Genomic DNA, 21,190 nt, shown 5'->3' on the forward strand with positions numbered 1-21,190 from the left:
GGCCTGTGTGTTTATATCTGACGTTTCATGTACAAGGGGGGGGGGGGGTGTACAGGCCTAACCTATTTATTCTTTCTAATGAAAATAACTGATATTTATAGCAGAGTCGGATCTAGGTAAAATGCACAATATTAGTGGCCTATTCGTTTGTTTCATAAGGCCGCAGTAGTCTAAAAAAATCCAGCCCATGGAATAGGGGGGGGGGGGGATTCATTTTTTCTTTTCTCTCTATGTTTTTAATTTTATGTAGAAAATATCTTAAAAATTAAAATAAATAACACAGGGTGTAGTAACTCCTTGCTGACTCTAAACCAATGAACCCAAAGAACCGATGAACCACGCCCCCAAGCCCTGTCAACCGTTACTCTAATAGTAGTCTGTATACTAAACGTAGTAAAACTGTTGGCTAAAATGAAAAGCGTTTTTTTTTTTTCTTCTTCAGACCAGAAATGCACACCTTAAAATCGGTGAACACAATCATATTTAGAAGAATTTTTAAAAAAATCCTCTAAGTTCCTGATTTGAGCACGGTAGAAAATGCCAACATACTGAACTTAGGCTTAGCGCAACCTACAACTTGCACGTAGACTAACTGATTACTACATAACAAAAAAATTGATCAAACAATACATGCACGTGGTGTATGCATTCGACCGCATAGGCCTATACTATGAGTATGAATGGCATGCGCCGCACCAACAGCACTAGCTGAATCTGAACCAGCTAACGAAAACGTACCTTTACTTACCGAATATCCTGCTTATGACCGCCCTGCACTTGGTAAGATGACCACTAAGGAACCACTGGAGTTAAGTGGATCAAACGGACACAGGAACGATAGTGAAATGGAATCACCTAAACCGGTAAGATCTTATCAATTTTTACGTAAAAACAATGTAGGTTTTTGTTATGTAATTTGATTCTTGTCTTGGTTTAATACTACATTCATGTCATGAAGGCCGCAGTGTACATAGTACATGTACATGTACTTCGTATCAATTTTTGACCCGTTACTCCAGCGTAGACGGGTAGAGATACCCTACTAAACTAAAACATTGCAAAAATTAACTAAATCTTCAACAATTGCTCAAAAAATGGTCATGATTTAAAAGTCGTTAGCATGATATGATACCTGTTTGTTTCGTGCCCATTTTCTTCTCTCTTTTCACTTTGGAGTTTTGGAGTTGACCTCTATTTTTCCTATAAAAACAAGATTAGACCTAGAGTCTATATTAATAATGCACTTTCTCACAGGTTTCACGGCAAACAGAGAAGAAGGATATCGTCCGCAAAAACGAGGATTCACTTTGTAAACGCGGATAGATGCGTCAACAAAAAGAGGATCGTCTTTGTAAACGCAGACAGTAGACGCGTCCTAAAAAAAAGGGATCGTTCGCATTTGCGCAGACCTTTCAAATTTCTGATTCGCGTGTTGGCGATGCGACGGACACCCATAAAAGTAGACGGTGAACTAGGGTTATTTTCTTACGCGGTGAAAAAAACTTCTGCGAGAACGCGGACGATCCTTATTTTTCAGGATGCAATTTCAAGAATTTGTCTGCATTTGTCAAAGGTATCCTCGTTTATGAGGACATGCAGTCCTCATTCTCGGACCAGCGCCCCTACCGCAGCAAACTGCTGCATATATGCAATTCCAATACAATTAGATACCGTACCAACAAAGAATTGCAGGCGGGCGCGAGTGCGCATGAAGTTAGCGACCGTAATAATGATCATTATCATCATAATGTGAATTACTTGCATGAATTCTGTACACGTTGACGTAAATTTGGTATACAGTGTAGCAGCAACTCAGCTGTCAATAATCTTCATTGATAGGTTGAATGGCCAAAGTGAAACCTTGAAGAAAAAGAATTATTTTGTTTCAGAGCATTTTAATATTGAAGAGTCTATTTTTTTTTAGTACAACATTGAATTAACATGAATTTTTTTTTTTCACCTTGTGTGGCATTCAGGGAAAGGTTACTGGAACATTGGCCTTGGCCTGTGCAGCGGCAGTATGTGGCTCCTCACTTCAGTTTGGGTACAACACAGGTGTCATCAACGCACCACAGAAAGTAAGTATCGATAATTATGAGTCAAGCCACAGAACTAGAATTCCAGTTTGTTTTTGGTTTTTTTGTAATGGCAATCAGTCAAGAACTGACTCACCAACGCCTTTCTTTTTAAAGGCACACTGTCCTACTTGTAGCTACTTGCTCCCTCTTAAGAAAACTTCCCCAATCGGTGCCTGTTGGTCCCCCATAATCCTCTTTTTCTTATGTTGAATGAGAGCTGAGTTAATGAGATAGTCACCTGTCACAGTAACCTCGCTGGCTCGCTGGGCAGTCTAATCCCTTCTGCATGGGTGTCGATCCTTACGTAATACCTATTCATCAGGGGGGATGAATGAATAGATCATCCTCCCCCCCCCCCCCCCTGATGAATAGGTACAGTGTATCAGTTACAGATCGACACCATGCCCTTCTGGCTGAAGTAGTAAAGTCTACCTTTAAAGCTTATCTGATGTAGTTTACAGGAGGGATTAGACTGCCCTGCAAGGTCATTAGATAGGTGGTTATCTCACCAACTCAGCTCTCAGTTAACATAAGAAAAAGAGGATCATGGGGGACCAATGGTCACCGATTAGGCATGGTTTGTTATATAGAGGGCGCAAGTAACTACAAGTAGTGCAGTGGGCCTTTAATATTGATTTCCTTCTTTCTCAAATATATTTTATGTGGATAACAGTATAACAAATTACATACATGTAGGCTTCTCTCTCTTTTTTTCTCCCTTTTCCATTCCTATCAGTATCTTTTTAATTCGACATACAATGTAGATCCTAGTATCTCGGTCGTAATCGACGTTTTATATGTACCTTTTCTTTTGCCCGCTCTAGTTTGGAATTAAAGGTTTGTGCTTAAAGGATTAAAGGATTAAAGGATTAAAGGATTAAAGGATTGTTTTGTAGTGTGTATTGGGAGAATCTTGCCATCTTGATTGCCACAGCTCGGCCACATCGTGATTTTGTTTATAGAAATCAAGAAAACCATTGACAAAAGGAAGTTACATAATTCAAAGCTTTCCCCATGGTCGATAGTTGTGTAATGAACAATAAAATTGAGTATAATTGGGCATGCGATTACTTTGTGAAAGAAACTATAGAAATTTATGGGAGAAATTGGAAAAAGTAAGTTATGTAATCTAAATCTATAGAAGTTGGTGTATAGGTTTTGGATTTTGGAATGTCCAAGATGAACAGAAACTGACCACTCTTGCTACATTTACGTGTACATGTTTGTCACATGTTTGAACCCCACACAGAAATGAGTTCATGTAAAGGGAATACACCCACATGAGGAATGAGTGTTTGGTCCAAAATTTTCATCTAATCCCGTCCTATTTTTAATAAGAGGGCATTTGAAGAGCAATTTAGGGGACATTTCTACCACGGAACTCTTCCTAAATCTTCACAAATTATTTGTTATCTTTGAACCAGAACTTGACTTCTCATAGTATTGTGTACACTGACTGCCACATAAAATTCAGTATCGTCTGGACATGGCCCACAAGTCCAGCATTGCATTTTATGACCAGTCATTTGTAACTATTCTCTTGCCTTATGTTCACAGTTTAATCATAAAAAGGTTTTCTATATAATATGCTCTTTGACCAAGTAAGATACCAACTACAATATTCTCCTGTAGCTATATTCTCCTCTTTTGAAGATGAGGAGAGGGTACTTCCATTTCATACAGTAAACAAAAAAACTAAACACCATTGTGTCCATTACATGTACAAGGCAAGATTGCTTGATGATGTTTCCATTTGTCCATGAGGACAGGGGCTCCTTAAAATTGCACTACTGTAATTGAATGCCAGGTATTTTGATTAATATGCTTACTCAATTTCTTCTCAGTTCTGTCATGGTTTATATACAACAAATAATCAAATGGCAATGAAAAAGACCAAGGAATCACTGAAGCTGGAGAAGATGATTTTGTCTGAAGTAATTTTATTTGGCATTTTAGCGTCTGCATTGCCTTACCTTATTAAATATGAGAAGCTCTTGGTCATGCAGTTTGATCAAGTAAGAACTGAGATACAATCCTCTATTCTCCCCGTCTTGCGAACATGATGAAACGGCTCTTATATATTTGACTCTATATTTCTGCTACGGACACAAATCATGGTGTTAAAGATGGTCCTTTTGTCCAAGCAAGGCAAAGGCTCAAGAAAATTCAATTCACACTTATATCAGTGATTTTGATTAATTTGTTAAATTTCATCAGCTACTTCTTTACTTCATGTTTGATTAAAAATTATAGAAGTAAAAGAAAAAGAAGAGGCGTTTAAATGAATGGCAGCTACGTGTACACCTGTACGTGAAACAAAGGTCCTGCATGTATTCAGTGAGATCAGAAATGTGGAGCATATATACCCTTTAAAGGTACTATGTCCCATTTGCACGCTAAAAATGAAAAAGTTAAATTCCAACTGCATTTGATAGATAATACTAATTTAGAACTTCCCTAAAAAAGGTGGGGCTTGAAAATGTCTTCAAGTGGGAAAATAATGACTATTAGTTGTCAAATCGACTTTAGGGCTATAGATCCCAAAAGTAATAGTCATGATGAGTTTCAGACAATTGTACCGAATGGTCATACGTTTTATGCTGCGCAAAGATTCAATCAGTTTAATCTTGGCCATCACAAGAAGTGGGTTATTGATGTAGACAAATGCTCATGTACCCTTTACAACTCTTTTCATGTATGTTATTACCAAAGAAGAAAAAAAGCCAGTCAGTCACTCAATAGTGTCTGACAGTGAAGTCTAGCAAGTAAACAGGTTTCCTTGCGTAATTTGAATATGAGGACACTGACTGCTAACGTTTAAATTTCACAGATAGGACATACATGACATATATTCATAATTCCTGCCATGGTATCTTTAAGTCATTGAAAAAAGCAGCGTTTTTGTTGCGTCATATCTGAACAAGGCTTAACAACACATAGAAGTGGGCTCTCATGGGGAATTTGACACCCTGTTAGAGTGTTTAGACTGTTTACCCAACAACAGGTGGTATTATTGTTGTGTTGCCGGTACATGTAGTTGCTATGCAAACATCAGAATTTGAGAAAAAATAATGATTTTTGGTTGCAGTGTGAATGCAGCTAATGAATCTAGCGTGGCTCGACTTGGATCAACTTTAATGAGAAGCTATTGGTCATTCTGCTCTTAAAGGTACTATGTCCCTTTTGCAGCCAACCTCAAATTCTGTAGAATTTATGAATATGTCGTGTATGTCCTATCTGTGAAATTTAAACGTTAGCAGTGTTCAAATTATGCAAGGAAACCCGTTTACTTGCTAGACTTCACTGTCAGACACTATTGAGTGACTGACTGGCCTTTTTTCTTATTTGGTAATAACATACATGAATGAGCATTTGTCTACATCAATAACCCACTTCTTGTGATGGCCAAGATTAAACTGATGGAATCTTTGCGCAGCATAAAACGTATGACCATTCGGTACAATCGTCTGAAAATCAAGACTATTACTTTTGGGCTCTATAGCCCTAAAGTCGATTTGACAACTAATAGTCGTTATTTTCCCACTTGAAGACATTTTCAAGCCCCACCTATTTTAGGGAAGTTCTAAATTAGTATTATCTTTCAAATGCAGTTGGAATTTAACTTTTTCATTTTTTTGTCCTGCAAATGGGACATAGTACCTTTAACCTTCTCATTAGTACTGTCCAAATATGAAAAAAGATCATTATTCATAGCTGATTAGCTGTACATGTACATGTACATGTGCTTTTTGGTCAAGTAAGGTCCAAGCTACAAAATATCTTTGAAAATAAGGAGACGGTTCTATGATATTTGACTTTTTTTGCTGCACCTACAAATCATGGCGTTAATTTCAATACACGTTGGTTAGCTTGATAGTGGTTTATACATGTATGTCTGAGCATTACAGAGGCTTTTCACATTTTGCTGATATTATTGATTTTGATTTATTGATTGGATTTCTTAGTGCCGAAATACTAATTAAGATTCTCCTTTATTTTGTGTTACATGAACAAAAAAATGGAAAAGAAAAGGAGAGGGAGGTTCGAATATTAAAGGAAGCAGGCAGGGACAAGAAACGATGAATGAATTTTGGTTGACTTTGTTTAGCAGTGAAAAATTAAATGGATGAATTATGTATCAAAGGAAAGCTAATAAATAAATCATAGATTACAGTGATATCAATTATTAGTGTCTGTCAGAGGAGTATAAGCTCTCTAAAAACTTGAAACCTAAAGCTTAGAAAATAAGAAGTTATTGACCTAAAAAAACTAGCTGTTGACTTAATGACATCATCTTATGTAAAGTATACATATTCACAATGACTTGCATTATTGAAGCACAGCTCATCGCGTCAGCTACATGTATGTAGGCGAAGGAAACTTGGAATCAATTCTACTCGGCCTTATTTTCTTCAACTTGGCCAATAGACCATTTTCGTAATGTAACCAAATCTACATATGTCTTTGTGAAATGCCTCAATACGAATTATAATTATATATCATTCATCTGTTAAGAATAATTGTATTTCAATCAATGGTCAGAAGGCAAACTGCATACATTAATTGTGTTGCCAGGTTGGACAAACATTAATACTCCTTTCACACTGGTTTTGCTTAACCACGTACTTTGCTTAGCCCCGTACTATCCTTAACCCGGACTATTTTTTTTGGCTTTTCTCACTGCAATTCCTTAGCCCAGTACTAGCGATGGCCATGGAATTCATTAATTCGCTTCACTGCGTAGTCCCGGACTATTTTTCGTTTCTGTTCTCATTCATTTGCTTGGCACCGCAATTGCGGAGTTAGCAGGAGTTAGCACCACAATTGCGAGGTTAGCCCTGCTATTTTTCAGGGTTAGTTAACCCCGTACTATAGGTGGGGTTAGCCCACTTTGGTAAAAAACGAGTCTGAACAGAAAGTGGAATAGGCTTAACCCCGGACTATAGGTAGGGCTAAGACCCCCCTTTAACCCCACCTATAGTACGGGGTTAAGCAAATTTTTGCCAGTGTGAAAAGAAAGTGGAATAAGCTTAACCCCGTACTATAGGTGGGGCTAAACCCCCCCCCCCTTTAACCCCATCTATACATGTAGTACGGGGTTAAGCAACATTTTGCCCGTGTGAAAAGAAAGTGGAATAAGCTTAACCCCGGACTATAGGTGGGGTTAAGATACCCTTTAACCCCATCTATAGTACGGGGTTAAGCAAAATATTGCCAGTATGAAAACAGTAATAGGCTTTCCCTGGCTAACACATAATATAGCATTTTGTATTCTGATCGTTGAAATACAAATTTTATTCATTACAGGTGAATGATATATTTTAGTTTAGTTTAGTTTGAAGTTTATTATCCAAACAAAAAGCACATCAATATTTATAACATTCAAATGTGAATGTTTAACTTGAAAGGACAAATATGAGGCACTGCACAAAGACGTACAGTAAATTTGGTTCCATTTGCGAAAATGGTCAATGGTGAATATATGGTGTGGGTTGATAGAATAGCTGAAGTGCTCTGTCACTTCACTGTCCTTGAAGCTTAGAAGTATCTGAGCAGACAACTGACTTCTCATTAGGCGTGTCTGCACTATCTCGAGATTGCCAAATATCCAGCTATTTGAACTATCCCGATCGCAAACTATCCAGCTAATTTGCGTCTTCATTAGACCGAAGTAGCAAATTAGCTGGATAGTTGGTCGGGATAATATCCCAAGATATCTCAGTCTAGTTTGCGGTTTTCCGTGCTTACTCGAGGTCAGTGGTTGTACTAGCGCGCTGAGCGGTATAGATCGCATGTGCGAACCGGAAATCGTTGTGCATGATGGGATCGGGATATTTGACTCCGGACTTCGGTCTAATGAAGACGGTCGCAAACTATCCCGCTAGTTCGGAAATAGTGGGATATTTTGCAAACTAGACCGAGATATCTTGGGATATTATCCCGACCAACTATCCAGCTAATTTGCTACTTCGGTCTAATGAAGACGCAAATAGCTGGATAGTTTGCGATCGGGATAGTTCAAATAGCTGGATATTTGGCAATCTCGAGATAGTGAAGACGGGCCTACTGAGGTATTTAGGGGATATTGAGAGCAGACAATGACATAAAGGAAGAACAGACAGTGGGGTTCACTTAAGAGAGAAATTCTGATCGTAATTGAGGATGAGTGAATGTGGAAGAAAATTCTCATCTACATACCATAGACCTGTTTAAAGATTACATCATACAATTGTACTTTGTAATTGTAGGGCGTCCTTCTCAATGAGCTACATGTAAACCCACCTACATGTACATGTAAACCCAACTCTGGGTGTAAACTCATGTTTAACATAAGGAAAACTTATGTAACTATTAAACTTCCTTTGCTAAACCAGAAAAAAAAAGAAAAACCCTAAACTCTGCGTCTGGTTTCAATTTTCATTTTAAAAAAATGTAGAAAACTCTAACATTCCTTTTTAGTAGGAAGCCCGTTTGTAGTGCAGTTTTGATGATGATAAAACCAAAGTAACATCAGAAATTTCAAAGGAATTCCAGCCAATGATACATCAGGGCTGACACGAGCAGGCACCGGGGATGTATGAGGGCTTTAAGTCCTGGTCTGGACTCACAACTTTCAAGATTTCTACACATTGGGCTCATTATACAAAAAACATAAATTCAGACCTCTTCCAAAAAAAAACCCCAAAACATTGTCTCTCTTTATTAGTCAGATCTAATTTCAAAATTCCACTACATCTTTAGTGCATCAATATTTGTTTGGACTTTGGGAAACAATAGATTAGGCCTTTATTTTGTCAACAATAAAAGTATCAAGTTGTAGGTACAATGTATGAAAATATTATGATGCAATTTCCCTTTTTTTAAACTCTAGATCTCAACAACAAATCAGCTTAAGCGATTGTTGTTAAATCTAGAGTTTTATTTACATGAAACTCATGAAATTTGCTCAGTACATAGACTAAACACATCCTCAGCTAAGGGGTCAGACAGATATTGAACTCATATCCTTTAATCTCCAGCAGAATGAAGAAAAAATGTACACTGGAACAGAGAAAGATGTGTATCTCTGAAAAGCTCAAGATTTGTGGAGAAAGAAAGCAAAGTACATACCTGTACATGTACATACATACTAGTAAATACTGTGAGCATATTGTACCTGCACAAATATACCGAAAGAGCTTTCATGCACAAAGATACAAGCACATGTAGTTTGTAGCCCCCGGCAAAAGAGGAGAAAAGGATCCTGTAGCATAGAATGTTTTATCTTGGAACATAACTCTAGTTCTGGTTCAAATTTCTGTATTATTTATTACATGTATGGACAATAAAACTGGAATCTCAAATCTTGAAAAGCAAATGCCTTTTTCTATTCAGTAGATATGACAAAATTGTTCTATTATGATGGTTATGCCAAAAGAGTTCACACGTACAAAAGAAAGTCTGTTTTGTTCAATGTTGGCTTCTAGCAGACAATCTTACCAACCACTTTAATGTACCAATAATAGAGAATACAATTATTACCAGCATATTTTCCCCCAGTACAACACAACATACCACCTACCATATTATATGGTACAACAATAAATCTCGAAAAATCAACATGTTTACGCAGAATCATTAACCATTATGCATGAATTATAGATAAACAGTAGTCGGCATCAAATGAAATTAATGAAAAAAAAGGCACCTACATTGGGAAATCTCAAAGCGAAAATATACCATTTTTTAGACATTGGTATATACCCCTACATTATCAGGGATGATTTCATTATTTAGTTTCTCTTCATACATCATACAAGATATCGCTTATGCATCATACTGTACCGTTGGGTGTGATGTATGAATATGCATTTACGAGCGAGCGAAGCGAGCGAGAAAAATTTTAAAGATCTGTGAGGTCGCAGTGCAAAAAATTACATCTTATAAAGAGGACAAAAGCCAATCGTGATGGGGTTATAAACACATTCTCATAACGGAAGACTGAAAAGACCTTTGATAAGTAACATAATTATATCATCTTTAAATGCGAGCGAGCGCAGCGAGCGAACTTTGGGGGAAATAGCTCTTAGTCGCTTAAATAAGGGGCACGTTTAATGATTACATGAAAAGGGGGCAATTATCGAAAGGGATAAGACACTTATTAGAAAAGAAAAGGAGCACGTGTCAAAGTACAAAGGATAATTATAAGAGGTGAAAATGAGGCATTTTTTCACCTGAAAAGAGGCACTCACCAGTGATGAAAAAGAGGCGTTTACGAAAATGGGAAATAGGCATTTGTTGACGGAAAAGGGGCAGCCATCAGATTTTGATAGGGTCATTTATAAGTAAAAGGGGCACGTATCATTATTAAAGGGGAATTATCAGAGGTGAAAAGGGACACTGACCAGATATAAAAAGGGGCACTTATGAAAATGTAAAAGGGGCACTTATTATAAAGGAAAATGTGCATTTGTTGAATGAGAAGGGGGCACTTATTAGAAATGGAAAGGGGTAGTTATGAGAAGGGGAAGGAGCTCTCTCTTTTTAATGGGGGCACTTATCATAAGAAAAAGGGGCACTTATTAGAAAATAAAAGGGGCACATATTAAAATGAAAGATGTGCTCATCCGAGTTTAAAAAAGGGGTAGTTATTAAAAGGAGAAGGGGCACTTTTTACAAAGGAAAAAAAGGGGCAGTTGTCAAAGTAAAAGGAGCATCTCTCAGTTTTGAATAGGGCAATTATCAGAGGTGAAGGGGGCACTTATCAAAATTGAAAAGGGGCACTTCTCGTACCTGAAAAGAGGCACTTACTTAGAGATTAAAAATGGCACTTATTCAAGATAATTTCAAGATTTATGAGAATGGAAAAAGGACACTTATTGCAAAGGAAAATGGGAACATGTCGAAGGAAAAGGGGCACGTGTCAAAAATAAAAAGGGCACTCGTTAGATGTGAAAAGGGGAAGGGGCACGTTTACTAAGTAATAGGGGCACTTGTCAAAGTAAAAGGGACACTTCTTACAAAATAAAAGGGGCACTTTTCCTATGTAAAAAGGGGCATTTTTGGGGTATCTAAAAAAGTACAATAAATTGTACTTTACCCAATGTAAATCTCTTTCTATATATATACATGTATGCTAAACAAGTACCGGTAGTTGAAATAGTATAAACATGTATGAAACACTTGTACTTGTACGAAATAAAATTTGTTGGAAAAGAATTTTCTCTTCCATATTTCATGATTTTATCAAACACCTGTGTAGAAATATATAATTTCCACCTGACCTTAATTAACTCCCATTTCAATTCAAAGTTATCTTGACATCCACTTAACATTTGTGAAGGATTCTTTATCACAGTCCTAAAGTGTTACAATGATCTATGTACCTGAATTTTTTTTCCCCAGGTCATAGAAGCGTTCATCAATGAGACAAATTTCAAGCGGACTGGCGAGTCTATGGGGCAAGAACAGGTCACTTTCATCTGGTCAACGGCGGTGGCCATCTTTGCGGTAGGAGGCATGGTGGGATCGCTATCAGCAGGATTCTTTGCTAACTATCTTGGGAGGTGAGATATGAAATTCAATAGACCTTTTAGTATTTTTATGCATGTTTTTACTGATGAATTGCCATTTGGTCTACAACCAGTTCGTCTACTCATCATTTGGTCTACTGACCATTTAGGCTAATAGTCATTTGGTCCAATTTCCAATCGGTCCAATCTCCAGAAAGTCTACTACAGATTTGGGCTATCACTCATTTGGTCTAATTGCCAGTCGGCCTTATTGCCAGTTGGCCCAATTCCAAGGTTGTATAATGCCCATTTAGTCTAGTAAGTCTACTATCCATATGGTCTAATAATCATTTAATCATAACAAATTATAATCGTTGATTGATTATTAGCCTGTTTGGATTGTAGACTATTTGAATGGAAGTCGAACTAGGTGTAGACCAAACATTTTAACCTTTCTCTCCCTAACCACTTGTTAATACCAGTCATTTCCTTTTCTTATTCCTTGCCTGATTTTGCTCAATTTTCACTGAATTTATTCAAATCTTTTATACTTCACAATAAGAGTATAGTTAGTATGAAGATTTTTGGTACCCTTTAAAGATGAAGTTGAGTTGTGGTCATGCGATTGCATTATGAAAGAAACGGTGTGGAACCGACCAGAAAAGGTTGATCATCTAACATATAAGAATGTGTGTATATTGCAAGGTTCTGGAATCATCAAAATGATAAGAAATCTGGCCAAGTCTTGGTAAAGTTACAAACACTTGCACAGAAAGATGTATATGGGACTACACGAACATGCTGGCGTAAAAAGCCGGCCCCCCGATTTTTACGATGTTACATGCATATTTAGAATATGAAGGCATTTGAAGAGCCATGCTTTTCAGGGAACATGTCTTAACTGATGTTCTTCCACACTTGCATAATAAGAATGAGTAATGCTCACATATTATTTTTCACCTCTTCCCAGAACTCAACCTTCTTTTTAACTCTCCAAACATTGTATCTTTCTATTCATATAATTAACACGACCACATATGCTGTGTAATGGGTCAAGCCTGGGTGGGGTTGAACCAGGGCTCAAATTATTTTTTGTCCACGGGGGCTCTTAACCCCAAAAAGAGCCCCCGTGAGCCTTCTCACTGGGGCTCTTTTTTATACAAATATCCATTGAATTGGTACCTATGATACTCCTCAATTATTTGCTATTTCATCATTATCATTTTCCCTCTTACAAATTTATAAGCTACATAGCTGTTACTGACTTTCATCCTGTGAAGACATTCTCTCGATTTTTTTCCCGTTCTGCACATTATTTCCTCCTCATTATTCGGAGCAACCTTTACATTCTTTCTTTACTGAGCCGCATAGCGGCGAGGCGATTTTGTGTGTGTGCTATTTTGTAAATAAATAAAAGGATTAAGTGACAAATAATGATTGTGATTCAAATTGATGCGAATATTTGTTTGAATAAGCACTGCTATTCACCCGAATCTTCTTGGTAAAAACAACTTTTACAAATCTCAGCCATGCTTACTGAGTTGAGACGTTCCATTCAATGTAAAATACTCATTAAATAATACACTTCTCCTAATCTGAAAGTGATCTTACAACACAGTGGCAGATTTGCATGGCTGAGATTTTTAAAAGTCGTTTTTACAAAGAAGATTCTGGTGAAAAGCATTCCTTATTCCAAAAAATCCTTGCATCAATTTGAATCACAACGATTATTTGTCGCATGATGCTTTTATTAAATAACCTTTTTTTCTTTTTTGTTTGCAGGGGGAGAAGAAGCTATGTCACGTTAAGAAATCATAAAGATCAGTTGTATTATGCGTATATACATATGATACCAGAACAAAATGTTAATTATCAGAATGTCATTTTGGAATACCTCTTTACAAATACCACATTGTCTTTATCCCGTATCAGTATTAGTATAAGCCAATATAAAGCTATTATTCTTTATTCAGTTCAGTATAATGCTTTTCCTCACAAATAGTTTCGCTATTTTTTTAGGGTTGAGACGCTAATAAATGGTTTCAAATGTACATTACACAAACCCTGAACCATTGCAAAATGCTGGTGGTTCTCTCTCTCTCTCTCTCTCTCTTTCTCTCTCTTTATTTTAATCATTCATTATCAACTACATATAAAGCATAAATATAAAACTACCCCAAAAACAAATTTATGTGCATTTATCCAGCCCAGATTTGGGCCCCCCCTCCCCCTCTTGCCGCCGGCTGGATCCGCTCCTGATTTTGGACCCCCGTAAGTGATGTTTTCCTGGCATCTACTTACATGCGAAGCATTGTCCACGAGCCGCATAGCGGCGAGGCGGTTAAACCCCCTAACCCCCCCCCCCCCCCCCCCCCCCCCCCCCCCCCCCCGTAGATCTGCCCATGTTACCATATCATTCCACGACATCTTGGTCTTCCTCTTCTTCTCAATAGGGACTTTTAGATTTGCGTGGACGTGTTACGTCCTTTTAAGGCACTGGCAGTCACATGTGACGTCCTTTTAAGCACTGTCAGTGCCTTACAAGGAGGTCACACGTTGCAGTCCACGTTCTCATCGTGCAAATCTAAAAGTCCCTAATATTGATTTACTGGTCGAGGTTCATTATTTGATGGTCATTTCAAATCACCAGATTTCAGCGGGTTTACGCTTTCACAACGAAAAACTTCTCCATGACCACGTTTCTGCCCTTGCGCGATCGCCTCCAGCTCCAGCAGACATGGCGCGGCAGCATGCACACGTACCGTTACTAACGACGCAGTAGGCCTGTAACCACTGCTGACGGCGGCACTGTACTGCGAGCTGAATCGGTAATAATAGGCCCTACTCATAGAAAAAGAAATTTTGCATGCTAATCTAAGTTCCATTTCATTGGTTTAAGGTTTGAAAATTGAAACTCAATATTGTGTTAAAGTTATAACAGAAAAGATAATCTTTATTTTATAATTCCATGGGGGCGATTTTTAATTTGGCAATCGCCCCCGTGAGCAACCTGACGGGGGCGATTATGTAGCTCATGGGGGCGAATCGCCCACTGCCCCCGTGTATTTTGAGCGCTGGGTTGAACTGACCCACCAAAAGATAACTAACTACCAAGTCATGTAAAACACAAAAAATTAGCAGAAATGCTGTGTAATGGGTCAATCCTCGTTAGGACTGAACTGACCCACCACTGAAAGAGAGATTACAGTGTATACCAAGTGATTCAAAACACACAAGTTTACCACAGATGCTGTGTAATGGGTCAAGCCTAAGGGAGGCTGAACTGACCCACCACCGAAAGACAGGTTACAGTGTAAATACCAAGTGATGTACAGACAAGAGATCTGTAGTCAATTTATTCAGTAGTATAACGACAAAATAGTTGGCAGTTATGATGCCTTTAGCCAACATTTAAAAATGGGGTGTCAAATTTGGGAAGTATATGAAGTGTCCACAACATGCTCCCTTTAGCCCATTGCCTATAGGAACCATTTGGTTTCCCGGCAAAATTTGTATGATCACGTATTACAGTAGTCAAAACATATTCTTTCACATAATTTGGTAATAAGAGCTTCCATTTCATTTTTTTGAGAGGGGGGTGTTTCCAAAACTTGTCTTTACCTTAAAGAGTATGTTATTGCCGTCATTTTGTTCTTAATGTCCCAGCAAATTATTTTGATATTTGTGATATACAGAGCACTCGAAGTCTAGCCTTTTCATGATTTGAATTACACAGACGGGTACACTTTAAACATTTATAAAGATGTTGTGTGATTAAGGAAGTGTACTTAGTAAGATTTATCACCTGTAGGGTCATGAGGTTTGATTGTTTTCAGACCTAAAGACAAAGAAAAGGAACATTATGTTCTTATGCTTTTTGGGATGCACATTAGTAGTGCACTTTGCTCACATTAGTCTTAAATTGTAAATGTTAACAGCATTGTGAAGAAACAATGGGGACCAGGGTCTTCCAGTATAGCGCTTAGATAATCTTTAGTGTAATTTTCAGGTAGGCTGTATATAATACAGACCACCTTTAATACCTTCTTGGTCTTTCAACATTCTCATCAACTTTTTAGAGAGAATTTAAGTACAATCTATGAGGTACATTAGTTTAGCAAAATGTTGTGGCACGGAAAGACACGTCCGGAAAGCAAAATGCATAAATGTTGAAAATTGTAATTTTATCATACAGGGTTGGAACCATAACGTTCAGATTTAGAGCTGGTTAATACTTGTACTATGATCTCAATTAGGCTTAATGTTACTTATACTTAATTTTGAATATGACAATTACAGGCATTAAAACAAAAGAAACAAACAGGACAAATTGAATTAACAGAATACAAAGTAAACAATATTAATTGAATAAAAACAAAACAATCAAACAAACAAAGTTCAAGTACATGTATGATTTAACTTGGGTGGCATGGTTCCTGATAAACGAAGGATCTTGACATCGATCATTTAGATTATCCATGATTTTTGAAAAAAGAGCAATTTAAAAATGGCATTCATGCTCCCCTTGGTTTTCAAGTCTTTACTTGGCCTCACTTGGTTTCCGTCGATCATTTGGCACAGGTTGGTGTACATTGTACATCATATGACCGAGTGCTCTGCCAAGTTCATCATTTCTCTGGGGAGTCTCTGATTTCTCTATTTTCCAGTGTTCACTGAGTGTACAAACTGTACAACATACAACAATACAAGAACATTTTGTATGCCTAGCCCTAGGTCATACCAAAAGTTTTTCATTTTGATGTCATTTATTTTCCAGATTTTTTAAATGAATGTGTTTTTCTATGCGTTTCTACTCAACAATACATTCTTGGTTCTAAGGATGCATTTTGAATTCATTGTCACTTCGATACCCTCGCTGCTGGAGAAACAAAGTTGACATCAAAAGAATTGCCATTCAATTCTATTTGAGTGAGACATTACCTTTCTTTTGTTTATTTTTTGTCGTAAATCCCTCTGGGTCTTTCAATTTGCATTCAGAAAAATGCTTCTAATACTCTTTTCACACTGGTTTTGCTTAACCCCGTACTTTGCTTAGCCCCGTACTATCCTTAACCCCGGACTATTTTTTTGGCTTTTCACACTCGCTGTTTGTAAACCCGTACTAGCGCCTATTCCGGAATAAGAAAATTCCCGCTGTTCTCACTGCATTTCGTTAACCCCGGATATCGTGTATGTTATGATTGGAGATACCTCGCATCTGGCCAGCTGCGATACGCTCCATTGCGTAGTACCGGACTATTTTTCGTTTCTGTTCTCATTCATTTGCTTAGCACCGCAATTGCGGGGTTAGCAGGAGTTAGCACCACAATTGCGGAGTTAGCCCTGCTATTTTGCAGGGTTAGTTAACCCCGTACTATAGGTGGGGTTAGCCAACTTTAGCCCACTTTGGTAAAAACCAGTCTGAACAGAAAGTGGAATAGGCTTAACCCCGTACTATAGGTGGGGCTAAGACCCCCCCCCCCTTAATCCCACCTATAGTACGGGGTTAAGCAAAATATTGCCAGTGTGAAAACAGTATTAGAATATATTTATCTACTTTGCTTAACTTCAATATGAATATTATCAGTACATTCAGTGTAAATGTTATATTGAGGAGGTGCCATGGCTCACTTTGTAGAGCAATGATCGCCTATTAAACCGGGAGGTCCCTGGTTCGAAACCACATCAATGCGCTTGTGCCCTTTGGTAAGGCATTACTCCTCATTACCACGTCCCTCAGGGAGAACTTTAAGCCGTCTGTCCCCTGGTTGCCTACTTACATGTACATGTACATGTACAAGCGTACATATTTACAAAATGCTTTCTTACTAGTCAGGTAAAACAAACAAACAAACAAATACACAAATATGAACATTATTACATTGTTTGTATTGCCATATTAACAAAACTTTGATGCATGGTTTCTTTTGTACCCATGCTGAAACTCCCATGCTTGATATTGGCCCCTCCCACGCTTGATATTGGCCCCTCCCACCTAAAGCAATGTTTTCTTTGTCTACCGGTAATAAGACAAGGCAAAATGACAGTTGATCCCATTATCAAAGGTAAAGGACTCGAAAGTGAGCTTTGTTAAGCTAACTTATTAAGCAAACAGAAATCATAATAAACCCATTTGACATATCAATATTAGCTATTTGTTTAGCCCAGGATATGAGCTGAGGACAATTGGTACATTGTCCACTGTGTACATTTAAGTCCTTTTTTAATGTCATCATAAAAACTTGATAAGTCAGCGTTCCTGTCAAATGTCTTTTTTGATTTTATCTGGAATATCAAAGGTTAATGGGAATTCTTTCTTCACTCTTCTACGTGTATGCTTGTCTTGTTTCATAATGTTCAGATGAGTGCAAGTTTCAAAAGGATTGTAATTGTTTGAACACCAGGGATGAGATTCCTCCGCCGATTTCACGATTTCAAGAGGGGGAGGGGGGGGGGGGGCTTAAACTTCAGATAATTATTAATTGTACATCTAGCATTGACCTCTCTACCTTAGCAGTATTTTCCTCTCATCTGAACAATGTTATCGAATCCCTTAAAGCAAGATGGGGTAACAAATATTTCTCAAATTTAGAATTTAAATGCAAGGAAAACGTGTCCTTTTATGTAAATCCATTCTAAAGTTTTCTGGCGGAAAGGGGGCACTTTTACCCCCATGAGGGGGGGGGGGAGGCACTGCCCCTGGACCCCCATTTAATCTTCCTCCTTTTGGGGAATTCCCCTCTCAACCCTGGAACACTTGTTTACTTCATTTATTTTGATAATTACATGTATATTAAAAATATAATTCAAACAGATAAAATGCAAATATACATCTACTGTACCTGTAGAAATTTACAAGTATGAGACTGGAGAGAGAAAAAACCAGGAAAAAAGATAAGCAACAGAATTTGTATACAAAGGCATGGAATTACAAGCGTTAATAGCAGAAGAACCTCAAAGGTTCTGTCTCGGCACCAACCCTGTGTGATATTACACACAAAACAGAAGTAGTGATGATATTAATCAATGATAAGATATAAAACTATATATTAAAATGTACATACATGTATGTGTTGAATAGGTTAAAAAGTGGAGGTTTTTTATTTCTGCTCACAGTATCTGCATTGTCATGATTTTAGGTGCATTTCACACAAAATGCAAACTCACAGTACCTACTTTGTTAGTTCTTTTAGGAGTTTAATACAAAATACAAACAAACATATACATTGACATAGTAAGATTCTTTTGATCTTCAAATAATTGAAGTTAAAGTATTTCGATACTGTCGGTATACTTTTTTCCTGTATGCAGAAGGGTTCTTCAAATACTTTTTGTATAGCTCTATCTTTTTCTTACATGATTTCAATATTGCTATAGTAATCCATGGTTTAGATTCCCTTTTTCGGCAACGCTTTTCTTTCAAAGGAAAACAAGAATTCTGTATAATATTAAATTCACTGAGAAATACTTCATAAGCTCTGTCACATGACTCTTCATGCATCACATATTCCCAAGAATGTTCAGTCAGGGCAACACTTTAGCAAATCTAGAAACTCAGACATAGTATCAAAGTTTTTATTGAGACTGCGGCAATTAATATGCATTAAGGATATGTATTGTTCATCCAATAACAAAATTTTGTTATTAAGTTGATCAGGTAAGTAATACTCTGTTTCTTTGTCTATTATATTGTTCATTAGGTCTGTGCCGAAGTTTTCAATGGCACTATCATTGCATGATTCTAGTTAATCTTTCAAATCAAAATTAAAAATAGGTAGTTGAGATGACATAATGACAAGTACAAGTACAAACACAACTTATGAAAAAAAAAAAAAATTTAAAAATACAAGAGATGTAGAAAAATATCAGATCCAAAAATCGACCCATCTGGAATTTTCTAAAAGTTTTTAAAAATTTCACAACTTGACACAATTATTTGTTTCTTTCCGTGCACAGTGTTCCATACGGTATAATTTCCTCACAACAGTACTTACAGCTTGCATGCTGAATTAAGAATCATCGTTTCTGCCCAAACTAATTGGTACAAAACGATTTTGATAAAACTTTTGAAAAGGTTGCTGCTCAGTCATCCATGGTAGCAGAGTTATGAATAAGGTATCAGACAGAATATTAGTTTTTCTACTATGAAAATGAATGTAATTAAATGGCACACATCTTAAAACTTTGAATTGGAATCTGTCAAAGTTGGCTAGGCCAGACAAGCTTTACGGTGTGCTATAAAAACAACACATAATTCGTGCAAATTTGCATTCTGACCATTGAAATACAGTCATTCATAACAAGTGATCAAAATAATTTGTTTTGAGGCACTTTAAAGCAGGACTGTATTACCTGTAGGTACTTGCACCCTCTATACAACCAACATTGCCTAAGCGGTATCAGTTATCCCCCATGGTTCCCTTTTTCTTATGTAAATCGAGAGCTGATTTGATGAGATAACCACCTGCCAGTGACCACGCAGGGAGGTATAATCCCTCCTGGCCAAACTAGTGCAGGTTGGCTACATTACGTAAATGTCCTTTTCTCCTCTGCTTTTATCCTTCGTCTGTGTTGTATTCTCTAATTTACAAAGTAACCTTTTATTTCATTTTTTTCCTTTAAATTGTTTTGTTTCTCAGGAAGAAAAGCATGTTGGCAAACAACCTGATTGCCTTTGTGGGAGCAGCTCTTATGGGGTTCTCCAAGATGGCCAACTCGTACGAGATGCTCATCATCGGTAGATTGATCATTGGTATCAACTGTGGTAAGCAACATATATGGTAGCAATTGGTAACATAGTGGTAGCAGCTGTGGTAAGCAACATGCATGAATAGTGGATGATAAGAAACAAGTTGCAATAGTAGAATGATCATCAGTATCATAGTGGTAAGCAACATATCTGGTAGAAATTGGTAACATAGTGGTAGCAACTGTGGTAAGCAACATGGATGAAAAGAGGATTATAAAAAACAAGTTGCAATAGTAGCATGATCGTCAGTATCAAAGTGGTGAGAAACCTATCTGGTAGCAATTGGTAACATAGTGGTAGAAACTGTGGTAAGCAACATGTATGAAAAGTGAATGATAAGAAACAAGTTGCAATAGTAGAATGATCATCAGTATCATAGTGGTAAGCAACATATCTGGTAGCAATTGGTAACATAGTGGTAGCAACTGTGGTAAGCAACATGGATGAAAAGAGGATTATAAGAAACAAGTTGCAATAGTAGCATGATCGTCGGTATCAAAGTGGTGAGAAACCTATCTGGTTGCAATTGGTAATATAGTGGTAGCAGCTGTGGTAAGCAACATGCATGAATAGTGGATGATAAGAAACAAGTTGCAATAGTAGAATGATCATCAGTATCATAGTGGTAAGCAACATATCTGGTAGCAATTGTTAACATAGTGGTAGCAACTGTGGTAAGCAACATGTATGTACAGTGGATGTAAAGAAACAAGTTGCAATAGTAGAATGATCATCAGTATCATAGTGGTGAGAAACATATCTGGTAGCAATTGGTAACATAGTGGTAGCTATTATGGTAAGCAGCGTATCTGAATCGTAGATCATGAGAAACAAATTGGAATGTTTTTATAATTGTCATTATCAATGTTAGC

At 37.4% G+C, this 21,190-nt stretch overlaps 1 protein-coding gene across 1 annotated transcript in view; it reads left to right on the forward strand.

Moving 5' to 3' along the window:
* The first annotated feature begins 651 nt into the window (after window positions 1-651).
* LOC590274 (solute carrier family 2, facilitated glucose transporter member 1) overlaps window positions 652-21,190 on the forward strand; it is a 38,606-nt gene continuing 18,067 nt past the window's right edge. The window contains exons 1-4 of the mRNA XM_030987133.1: window positions 652-863; window positions 1,977-2,078; window positions 11,463-11,623; window positions 20,209-20,333. Of these exons, the coding sequence (XP_030842993.1) occupies window positions 681-863; window positions 1,977-2,078; window positions 11,463-11,623; window positions 20,209-20,333 (571 nt within the window). The 5' untranslated portion in view covers window positions 652-680. The remainder of the gene's footprint in view (window positions 864-1,976; window positions 2,079-11,462; window positions 11,624-20,208; window positions 20,334-21,190) is intronic.

Source organism: Strongylocentrotus purpuratus, unplaced genomic scaffold, assembly GCF_000002235.5.
Source record: "Strongylocentrotus purpuratus isolate Spur 01 unplaced genomic scaffold, Spur_5.0 spur5_scaffold_16, whole genome shotgun sequence".
In the NCBI taxonomy this organism is placed as follows: domain Eukaryota; kingdom Metazoa; phylum Echinodermata; class Echinoidea; order Camarodonta; family Strongylocentrotidae; genus Strongylocentrotus; species Strongylocentrotus purpuratus.